This window comes from Sinocyclocheilus anshuiensis, unplaced genomic scaffold (genome assembly GCF_001515605.1).
Source record: "Sinocyclocheilus anshuiensis isolate Anshui unplaced genomic scaffold, SAMN03320099.WGS_v1.1 scaffold2739, whole genome shotgun sequence".
Taxonomy (NCBI): Eukaryota; Metazoa; Chordata; class Actinopteri; order Cypriniformes; family Cyprinidae; genus Sinocyclocheilus; species Sinocyclocheilus anshuiensis.
In genome coordinates this window covers 107,790-120,074 of record NW_015542334.1, presented here as the reverse complement: position 1 = coordinate 120,074, position 12,285 = coordinate 107,790, and the positions used below count along the sequence as shown (strand labels likewise).

At 40.6% G+C, this 12,285-nt stretch overlaps 1 protein-coding gene across 1 annotated transcript in view; it reads left to right on the top strand.

Annotated features, from left to right (window-relative positions):
- Positions 1–12,285, top strand: part of LOC107691075 (NACHT, LRR and PYD domains-containing protein 3-like) — a 35,573-nt gene that overhangs the window by 16,635 nt on the left and 6,653 nt on the right. The window contains exons 5-8 of the mRNA XM_016489556.1: positions 316–489; positions 9,914–10,087; positions 10,870–11,043; positions 11,341–11,514. Of these exons, the coding sequence (XP_016345042.1) occupies positions 316–489; positions 9,914–10,087; positions 10,870–11,043; positions 11,341–11,514 (696 nt within the window). The remainder of the gene's footprint in view (positions 1–315; positions 490–9,913; positions 10,088–10,869; positions 11,044–11,340; positions 11,515–12,285) is intronic.

The following is a 12,285-nucleotide window of genomic DNA, read 5'->3' as shown; positions in this document are numbered from 1 at the left end:
GAAAAATTGAAGGGGGTCTGAATACTTTCCGTACCCACTGTATATATATATATATATATATATATATGTACATACACATACACATACACATACATATATATTATGGGATTGTGTGTCTGATGTTAAAAATCATAATTGTCTCCATTACTACTTTATCTGGCAAATGGCTGTAGAGATAAACTGGTTAACATTCTGAATTCACCTTTATTTTCAACAGAACGTGCTGATCTTATTAAATGATAACAGATACTGCAACTTTTATCAGTAAATTAAAATGGATATGTAATTGTTCAGTTTTTTTATTATTCTGTTCAGATTGGAATACTGTAATCTCACTGGTCAGTGCTGTGAATTTGTGGCATCAGTTCTACAATCATCAAACTCCCGTCTGATAGAGCTGGACATGAGTCTCAATAAGCTGCGGGACTCAGGAGTGAAGCTGCTCTCTGATGCACTGAAGAAACCAAACTGTCAGCTGGAGAAACTGAGGTTTGAGAATCAGATGCATTTTATATGTTAATTTAATACACATAATAAGTATAAGTCAGAATTTACCTCAGAAGAGCATGATCCGACTTTATTCAGCGGAGGATTTTTTTCTGACGAGCAAGTAATTTATTCTTACATTAGGTAACATGTTATTTTAATATAAACATCAGTGGTTCAATGGATCGCAAAACTAACGATCATATTGTATTTTTTGAGTCACGGATCGGATCATTTTCGGGTCAGCAAAAAATAAAAATAAATAAATAAATAAAAATTACTTAAACACACTCTAAGTAGTTCTTCAATACCACAGCAAAAACTACTAGTCTAACTAAGAAAGTCCACACATGATTAAAGACGAGTGAACATTCAGTATAAAAAAAGGTAAACTTTATAATAACTTTAATTTATAAATCATTAACAAACAATCATATTGTATTTTTTGAGTCACGGATCGGATCATTTTCGGGTCAGCAAAAAATAAAAATAAATAAATAAATAAAAATCACTTAAACACACTCTAAGTAGTTCTTCAATACCACAGCAAAAACTACTAGTCTAACTAAGAAAATCCACACATGATTAAAGACGAGTGAACATTCAGTATAAAAAAAGGTAACTTTATAATAACTTTAATTTATAAATCATTAACAAACATTATATAATGCTTAAGAGATCATTGGTTAATACATATTCACATAGCTAGAAATATGAGATAATGTTCTTGTTAATGTTTACTAATGAACTTACTAAACATTACCTACTGATTAACATATGATTATTTAATGTAAATAGAAATGCTTACAAATGTCAGAAAACTTTCAGTTCATTTGATCTTTATTTGTTGGTCTTTGTTTGTTGTGTAGACCTCTATTTACACATCTTAACAAACAATTTATTAATTATTTTAATATGTTTATGTTTTTGCAGTACCCAATCTAAAGTGGAAACTAATCATAATTTGCAAATGTTTATAAACGTTTAGTATTCATTAGTACCTTTATAAGCAGTAATCTCGATGGCAGAAAGTGTCCCGAAAGACCTGAATTTACTCTGTTCACATCTTTACTAATCATTTATTAATCATTTGTTCATGTTTTTGCAGTAGCCAATCTAAAGTTGAAACTATTCATCATTTGTAAATGTTTATAAATGTTTCCTAATCATTTAGTATCTTTATGGGCATTGGACTTTTAGCTAATGTAACTAGGCTGGTGAAGTTTAGCTTAATGTTTGTTAAAGACATAACAGATTGTAATTTTGGTGCAAAGAATGTTTTTATTGCCTCAACACTCACATTAGTATACTACTCTTCAGTGTATTATTAAACAGGATATTTCTTGAATCATAAATAAACAGGGGAAAACAAATAATTTTTTAAAAGAAAATACAATTAATTTATCAAAACAATATATTATAAACAGATTGAACCCTGTTCCCTTATAATAATCAAATTGACCCCTGTACACTGTTGACCCTTTAACCAACCCTTAAACCCAGTAGCGGGCCGTGCATTTTACACCTAGGCCTTCAGTGGCGTCCTACATGAATTAATCCATCTCTTCATACCATCATAATGATGCCACGGCTATAGAAACCATAAATATTACACAGTAATGCAGTATAACAGAGCACTACATAACAGACAGGTATCTTATGTAGCGAGAATGAATGCTTTTTTCAAAATGCACTGAAAATCTAAACCTGAGAAACAGTAATAAAAGTTTTACTAAGTTTTAATAAAATTATTTACAGTGACGCTGTTTGCTAGCTAGTACGCTGACCATCCAATTAAAGGACGAGAAAATGCTGATGTTATCGTTAGCCAGCTAGATGGCCCTGGTGCTGCCAACTTGAAATCTGATTGGTTAAAGCAATGGTTTGGTTTCATTGCCATTGATTTAAGCTAACAGACGCCTGCACTGTGGATTCTGAAGGCCTTAAGGCAGATTTCTTTGACCCTGGCAACATGATTATTGAAATATGATTGGATAAAAGCTCTAATATAAACATACACTGCTGGAAGCAGTGCAACCAAGAGAAAAGCTATGAATTGAAGAGAATAGACTATTGGAAATAATTGAATACACATTCATGGACAAATATATTAAAATTAAATCCGTGATTCTGATAGTGTTTAGGCCAGCAGAGAAGGCTTTGCTGGCCCTGACGGCCCACCACTGCTTAAACCTACCCATACCACCAAACCTGTCCCTAACCTTACCCATATCACACCTGCTTGATCATATGGAATTGAAAGTTTAATGACATTTGTAAGCATTTTAACTTACATTAAATAATGATTTGTTTGAACATTATCTAATGTTCATTAAGTTTATTAGCAAACATTAACAAGCACATTACTTCACACTTCTAACTCTTTGAATATATATTAACTAATGATCCATTAAGCATTATATAATGTTTGTTAATGATTTATTAATGAAAGTATTTATAAAGTGTTACAAAAAAATATAAAAATTCCACAGCACACAACATAGATAAATACAATATAACAGGTACGAATAAACTAAGGTCTAATAGTATAATTAAGGTACAGAAATTTAATAATTAAGTGTAAAATAACAGCATCGTTTTCACTGAATAAATTCAATATAGATTCATCTTTGTTTGTTTTCTTGTTTGATTAACATCAATGACACAGACAGCAGCAGGCATTTATTGGCTGCTGTCCCTTCAAGACCTGATGCACGGATCCAATACAATGATACACATCATATCTCTCTTAAACTGCGTCCACACATATCTATGAGAAGAACGATCACATGAGCTCTACTGTCTTCTTTCCAATTGGCTGTCGCTCCCGAAAGTTGCTCTTCATTTGCTAAAATTTGAAGGATTCTAAACATTGTCATTTTACTGGACATGCCCCATCCAGTAGCCAATGGTTGCTGTCGCTCAGGATGCTGGAAATCGCCAACTCTCCATTGAAATTAATGAGATCGTGCCGCTTTGTCGCTGCGTGTTGCTTGTAGTGCGAACGGGGCTTTAGCTGATTTCATTCACTTAAGACATAACCGACTTCCTCAACCTACAGCTCAACCTGGCAAAGACTGAGCTTCTTGTTTTCCCTGCCACTCCGACTCTACAGCATGATTTCACCATCCAGCTATGTTCATCAACAATAACCCCATCAAGTTCAGTCAGAAATCTTGGTGTAATCTTGGATGACCAGCTGACCTTCAAGCACCACATTGTAAAGACAGCTCAATCATGCAGGTTTGCATTGCATAACATCAGAAAGATCAGGCCCTTCCTAACGGAGCATGCTGCACAACTGCAGCTCAGCCTGGCAAAGACTGAGCTTTTCGTCTTCCCTGCCACTCCGACTCTAGATTCATCAACAATTACCCCATCAAGGTCAGAAATCGCAGAGTAATCTTTGATGACTAGCTGACCTTCAAGGACCACATTGCAAAGACAGCAAGTTCATGCAGGTTTGCAATGCACAACATCAAAAAGATCAGGTGCTTCCTAATGGAGCATGCTACACAACTTGTCCAGGCCCTTGTCATTTCTAGGCTTGACTATTGCAATGCTCTCATGTCTGGACTTCCATCATGTGCAATCAAACCTCTTCAAATGATTCAGAATGCAGCAGCACGACTGATCTTCAACGAGCCCAAAAGGGCCCACGTCACCCCTCCCTTTATCTCGCTGCACTGGCTACCGGTTGCGGCTCACATCAAGTTCAAGACACTGATGCTTGTGTAACAGGGTTTAAAAATGTTTTACTAAAAATGTTGTGTCTTTCACCAAAATTGCTGTTTCATTCAATTAATAATTGTTTGGGGACCTCTTGTGACGACATTAAGTAATTAGTGGGTCGTTCACCTTTTACCGGCGAAAAAACACCCAGCAGAGAAGTTTATCTGATACTGAGAGGGGTTAGATAAAATGTGCTACAGCAAAATGAGTTTTTTTCTAACTTAATACTTTCTAATTTCACAAGTAATGCTAAAATTAAAGTTTGTTGTTTAACAATATGTTATGTTTAACAATATGTTAATTGTGTAGCGAAGAACTACCTGAAGCTGTTAGGGCTAGTTTGGTTCGCATTGAACCAAGTGTCAGTCAGAACACCACAGAGGGAAGTACCAATTTTAACAGATTTATTATCACCGGTAAGCAGATATCAGCATCAAAGGTGGAGTCAGCCTTTGCATGCACCTTAACAAGTAGTAGAGGTTTGAGGACCGCAGAGTCAATGAGGCTTCCTTTGCGGTCTCCAGAGGTGGAATGGATCTCCTCAGCTGCGTTTGAGCCTTGGGACAACTGCAGATATGCATGCGAGGGTGAATGAGAATGATATGATGCGTCGGCAGGTTAGCACATTCAGTGGAAGAACTTGAGGTACAGTCAGTGAATCATGCCTTAACCAGAGTGGGTTTGGCTCATAGGTGAGCTGGGTGCATATCAGCTGACATAGACTTGGATGTTATGATTGTGGTTGAGTATGGGTGTGTGGTTTAACTGCAACACAAAGAGCAGTACTCTAATAACAGCAACCGACATTACAAATGATCAGCATTCACATACAACTAACCTGGTCTCATAAAAATACGTACCTCTGGGTACTTTCTGCAACACCGTTTTTATGTACCTTACTGCACGTTTCGCCGCAGTTTCAAAGAGAAATGTCCACTGAGTGGCGCTAAAACATGGGTTTAATGCGTGAACCCTGGCATGTTTTTATTACGTTGATATAGGTATGTATTGCTGTGTTTTTATTACGTTGCTTCAGGTACGTATTGCGTCGGTTCATAATTCAAATATACGGGGACTGTCGCTAAAAGTTAATGCTCTATTGTGTTGGAAATACGCCCTACAGCAAACCCAACCCTAAACATACTCAATAGTGTTTACAAATGCAAAACTGATATAAAAACGCATTTGTTGATGCAACCGTGCCATTGTAACTTCCTTATATGCAGATTTGAACTGTTTTGTTGAACCGTAGTTACACAGGATTCGTACCGGAGCTCCTCACCTCTCAAGTATGTCTCCGTACTCCGTGAGCTACCGAAAATACCTACCGTCTATGAAAACCCATAGATATGAAGCTGGATATGTGTGATGCAAACATTCAAAAGCATCAGTTTTCAAATCTCCCAGCATATTAAAATTGTTTTGAAGTCATAACATAATATTCTTCAAGTAATTGTGCGAAAATTACTCTTTATTAATCAAAACTCTGTAAATTTGTGTGAAAAGGACTAAAAGTGTTCATTTCTTTTGGAAACTGCAGTGATATGTACTTATTGGTACGTATTTCGCGTCTCACTAAAAAGTACTCCCAGGTATGTTTATGCCATGAGACCAGGTAGAACTATAGGCTGCTCCCCTCATGAATCATTAAGTGGGTAGAACAAAAGCCATCATATCAGTTATTTGTGAACTGGCTTACTAGTCATATGGAGCATAGAGTCCTAGAGTTCCGACTCTGACTCTGCTGGGGTGCAGGCCATCAGCACGAAAAAGCCTTCGTCACTCCCAGAAAAGACTCCAGTTATTAACAAAGAGCAGTTTCTTTTCTTTACACCATGACAATAACCCTTCATTTAGAGCAAAAAGTCTACTGAACCCTTCATGTCCTCGTCGATACGTGGGAAGCAGTCCTGACATGATGATCCTTGTCGCGGGCGATGTGCTGCGTACCGTCTGTTGCTACGTAATCTCTGTCTGCGGCAGCTTGATATCGTTCACCACAGCACGACAGCTCCGATACTCTCGTCACTCTTCAGGATTGCGGGTATCTGCGCAGAAACATTGAGAACACGAGCACCAGGAACACAGGGAGTGTGCACCTTACCTTTAGCTGAGGTAGCAGGGACGTGCCAGACGATGGAGTCTCCGATGATCACAGCGTCGCATTCCATCTCACGAAGGGGAGCAAAGCGGTCCGGAGTGGAGATCTCGAAGACCGGAGGCAGCGGAGGGGGAGAGCTCCGCGCCCGGGGCCTAGCTCGTGCCTTTCGCTGGGGCACCCATGGTACCACCAATGTGTATTTGTAAGAGTCGCGCTCGGTGGAAAGAAGAATATTGTTGCACAGAGTGTCAACAGCTCAGTTTAAGATGCTGTTGATACAGTATTTCATTTACAAAGGACCTAAACTTACCCAAGCACTGCTATTTCCTCATGATCCACAGTATCTGGTAGACGGCTGTACAAATCAACTCAAAACCATATTCTCCTTTCAGTTGAACTTCTGTTTTTTGATATGTGAGAGATTCCACTTTTATCTGCTTACAATAAATGGATGTTGTAACAAAGTTCGTAGTCACGGGAAGAAGGAGGCGGGAACCGGCGAACATTTAAAAAAAACTTTAAAATAAACAAACACAAAATGAAAATAAAGCAGCAGCCCCTCACGGACGACTGCCGCACACAAAACACAAAATAAAGTCTAGGCCTGGTCGTCTCTCGTCCAACACTGTCGTCACGCCTCCTTTTATCCTTCCGGAGCTCCTCCGTGAGACTCGAGACCGGTGGAGTGCATTAGCATTTACTCCACCGGCCTCACTCCGTTCCCACGGCTCTTGGCCCCTCCCCTCTCGTCACATACCCCCATCGCCCCTCGCAGGCCAGGGGGTACTCACGAGACTGCGCTCTACACCCCCCTCCCCCCTCTGGGGTAGCCGATCACGGCGGCCGCGGCGTACCTGGGGGGAAGGACAGACAGACGAGGCGAGAGAAAAGGAGACGGAAGGATGAGGAGAGACAGTGACGAGAGAGGGGAGAGAGGGGAAAAAAAAATCTTGTTCCGGTTCCCAGACACACTGCCGCTCAGCCCTCCATTAGGTTTCGCTGCAGTTTCAAAGTGAAATGTCCAGTTAATGGCGTTCAATACGTGACTCTGGCATGTTTTTTTTTTTACGTTGATATAGGCACGTATTGCTGTGTTTTTATTACATTGCTTCAGGTACGTATTGCGTCGGTTCATAATTCAAATATACGGGGACTGTCGCTAAAAGTTAATGCTCTATTGTGTTGGAAATACGCCCTACAGCAAACCCAACCCTAAACATACTCAATAGTGTTTACAAATGCAAAACTGATATAAAAACGCATTTGTTGATGCAACCGTGCCATTGTAACTTCCTTATATGCAGATTTGAACTGTTTTGTTGAACCGTAGTTACACAGGATTCGTACCGGAGCTCCTCACCTCTCAAGTATGTCTCCGTACTCCGTGAGCTACCGAAAATACCTACCGTCTATGAAAACCCATAGATATGAAGCTGGATATGTGTGATGCAAACATTCAAAAGCATCAGTTTTCAAATCTCCCAGCATATTAAAATTGTTTTGAAGTCATAACATAATATTCTTCAAGTAATTGTGCGAAAATTACTCTTTATTAATCAAAACTCTGTAAATTTGTGTGAAAAGGACTAAAAGTGTTCATTTCTTTTGGAAACTGCAGTGATATGTACTTATTGGTACGTATTTCGCGTCTCACTAAAAAGTACTCCCAGGTATGTTTATGCCATGAGACCAGGTAGAACTATAGGCTGCTCCCCTCATGAATCATTAAGTGGGTAGAACAAAAGCCATCATATCAGTTATTTGTGAACTGGCTTACTAGTCATATGGAGCATAGAGTCCTAGAGTTCCGACTCTGACTCTGCTGGGGTGCAGGCCATCAGCACGAAAAAGCCTTCGTCACTCCCAGAAAAGACTCCAGTTATTAACAAAGAGCAGTTTCTTTTCTTTACACCATGACAATAACCCTTCATTTAGAGCAAAAAGTCTACTGAACCCTTCATGTCCTCGTCGATACGTGGGAAGCAGTCCTGACATGATGATCCTTGTCGCGGGCGATGTGCTGCGTACCGTCTGTTGCTACGTAATCTCTGTCTGCGGCAGCTTGATATCGTTCACCACAGCACGACAGCTCCGATACTCTCGTCACTCTTCAGGATTGCGGGTATCTGCGCAGAAACATTGAGAACACGAGCACCAGGAACACAGGGAGTGTGCACCTTACCTTTAGCTGAGGTAGCAGGGACGTGCCAGACGATGGAGTCTCCGATGATCACAGCGTCGCATTCCATCTCACGAAGGGGAGCAAAGCGGTCCGGAGTGGAGATCTCGAAGACCGGAGGCAGCGGAGGGGGAGAGCTCCGCGCCCGGGGCCTAGCTCGTGCCTTTCGCTGGGGCACCCATGGTACCACCAATGTGTATTTGTAAGAGTCGCGCTCGGTGGAAAGAAGAATATTGTTGCACAGAGTGTCAACAGCTCAGTTTAAGATGCTGTTGATACAGTATTTCATTTACAAAGGACCTAAACTTACCCAAGCACTGCTATTTCCTCATGATCCACAGTATCTGGTAGACGGCTGTACAAATCAACTCAAAACCATATTCTCCTTTCAGTTGAACTTCTGTTTTTTGATATGTGAGAGATTCCACTTTTATCTGCTTACAATAAATGGATGTTGTAACAAAGTTCGTAGTCACGGGAAGAAGGAGGCGGGAACCGGCGAACATTTAAAAAAAACTTTAAAATAAACAAACACAAAATGAAAATAAAGCAGCAGCCCCTCACGGACGACTGCCGCACACAAAACACAAAATAAAGTCTAGGCCTGGTCGTCTCTCGTCCAACACTGTCGTCACGCCTCCTTTTATCCTTCCGGAGCTCCTCCGTGAGACTCGAGACCGGTGGAGTGCATTAGCATTTACTCCACCGGCCTCACTCCGTTCCCACGGCTCTTGGCCCCGCCCCTCTCGTCACATACCCCCATCGCCCCTCGCAGGCCAGGGGGTACTCACGAGACTGCGCTCTACTCCGCGGCGTACCTGGGGGTAAGGACAGACAGACGAGGCGAGAGAAAAGGAGACGGAAGGATGAGGAGAGACAGTGACGAGAGAGGGGAGAGAGGGGAAAAAAAAATCTTGTTCCGGTTCCCAGACACACTGCCGCTCAGCCCTCCATTAGCTGGGTACACTCTTCCGCGATGCCAGGCGGTGGCACCAGCGTGCCCCTCCTTCCTCCCGGGTTTCGGCACCAATGTAACAATGTTCATAGGTCGGGAAGAAGGAGGCGGGAACCGGCGAACATTTAAACGAAACTTTAATAATAAAATAAACACAAAACAGCGCGACAGCCCCTCGCGGACGACTGTCGCGCACAAACAGAACCAAAACACAAAATAAAATCCAGGCCTGGTCCTCTCTCGTCCAACACTGTCGTCACTCCTCCTTTTATCCTTCCGGAGCTCCTCCGTGGGACTCGAGACCGGTGAGTGGCGCAGGTGTCGTGCATTAGCATTTACTCCACCGGCCTCGCTCCGTTCCCACGGCTCTCGGCCCCGCCCCTCTCGTCACAGATGTGTATTTATTCAGTTATTTATTACTCTTATTTATCTTAATACTCTTATTTATCTTATTACTCAGATTATGGGGCTGTAAACTCACTGCTCAGTGCTGTGAATTTGTGGCATCAGTTCTACAATCACCAAACTCCCGTCTGATAGAGCTGGACATGAGTCACAATGAGCTGCAGGACTCAGGAGTGAAGCTGCTCTCTGATGGACTGAAGAGCCCAAACTGTCATCTGGAGAAACTGAGGTTTGAGAATCAGATGTGTTTTTATGTGTTCATTTGATACTCATAAAGTATCATTACCTAATCAAATAGATTAGTGGGTTTAATTCTTTTTTAATTCATTTTCAAATTAAAGACAAAATTAGTTAATTATCTAATCTGAGCAACATCTCCAAATATTACTGCATCAATTGCAAATGTATTAAATCTCACATGGAAATACTAATAAAAAATACAAATACAACACAAAAGTTTTTGTATATAAAATAAAAAGTCCTACCCATTAAAATTGGTGCTACAGGGTCTGAGGTTAAATATTAGTTGATTTCTCTTTATGTTTTGATTGGTGATAAATGTAAATAAACAAATACTGTATATCCAGAAATGGAACAGACTTGTTAGTGTAGTAGTAACATTATTATTATTATTAGAGTGAGAGGGGACCTGTGTTCATACCCCTACTAAATGATTAAATGTAAATGTAAATATCCCGGTCCGACATATGGTTTATTTATGACCGGGTGAAAATAAGAGTCCAAGAGGATATGATGGACAGCTACTATATGTTTGTCAGTTAAAAGCTACATTTAAAGCTACAGAATATGCTAAATAACATGAGAAATGAGAACATAACATCCTGATTTTGTTTATTCTGTCAACAGTCATGCAAACATAAAATGTGTACAGTATAATAAGAGAACCTGTAATATCTACCATGTTATTGTTTTCAAACTCAGATGAAGCTGTGAAGTCATTTAAATATTTAATGGATGTGTAATTATTCAGTTATTTATTACTCTGTTCAGATTGCAATGGTGTAAACTCACTGGTCAGTGCTGTGAATATGTGGCATCAGTTCTACAATCATCAAACTCCCGTCTGATAGAGCTAGAGATGAGACACAATGAGCTGCAGGACTCAGGAGTGAAACTGCTCTCTGATGCACTGAAGAGCCCAAACTGTCAGCTGAAGAAACTGAGGTTTGAGATTCATTTTCAGTATACTGATATATTAAAGAATCTGCTAAATATATAGTCAAAATGTATAATGTGTGAATTTTGTATTTGTTTGTGTAAGAGTCACTCTCAGACAAAAGAAGAATATTGTTGTACAGAAAACAATTAGCAGAGTTTCAACAGCTCAGTTTAAGATGCTATTGAATCAGCATTTCATTTACAAAGAACCTAAAATTTACATAAACACAGCCTTTAGGAGATACAAATCTATATGCTCATGATGGATGTGTAATTATCAATTTTTTGTATTACTCTGTTCAGATTGGAACACTGTAATCTCACTGGTCAGTGCTGTGAATCTGTGGCATCAGTTCTACAATCATCAAACTCTCGTCTGATAGAGCTGGACATGAGTGGGAATAAGCTGCAGGACTCAGGAGTGAAGCTGCTCTCTGATGGACTGAAGAGCACAAACTGTCAGCTGGACAAACTGGGGTTTGAGATTTAGATGTTTTTTTAATGTGAATTTGATCCAGATGATATAGGGATGCAAAGATTCACTCATTGTCTCAAATGCATTGATTGCAAATCCTGATGATGCATATACATCAATCTTGAAACATGGATTTCTGAATTGTGAAACATTTCAGAAGTATCTTCAGCATTAATACTTCAGATTCTTTATTGCAAATCTGCTGTTTGGTGCTGCAGTTGTCAGGAAATCATCACAATCACTCACGTCAGCACAGTCTCCTCCTCCGACACACACCAGATCCCAATCACCCGAATTCTGATCACCTGCACCTGCAATCACCAATCAAGCCCGCTATATCTTCTCACTCCACTCAGTATTCCAGTGTCCGGTCTACCATTCACTACCCGAACAATACCAGACTCCTTACTTGCATACTTACCCGTTGTTTCCTTACCTCCAGGGGTCTATAACGTCTCCGCGATCCCGATTCTCCTCAGCCCCGGTTCATCTCCAGGATTCCTGCAACAATCAGAACCCAGATTCTCAAGAAGCTAAGAAACCAAGAACTTTCATATATCTCTCATACTCACCTGCCTTCGATCCTCACCATTACAGCATTGTCAATAAACCCTTCTGTTTACCTGCACTCCTCTTGTCTCTGGCCTGTTTGTGACAGAAGACCGGACCAAGAACCAACACCTCCATGGATCCCCATCTTCCATCCACCGCAGAGGTCCTCGAGGAACTAGTCAGCCCCCTCAGGACCTCCCCCCCGCCAGTCACCCCCCCAT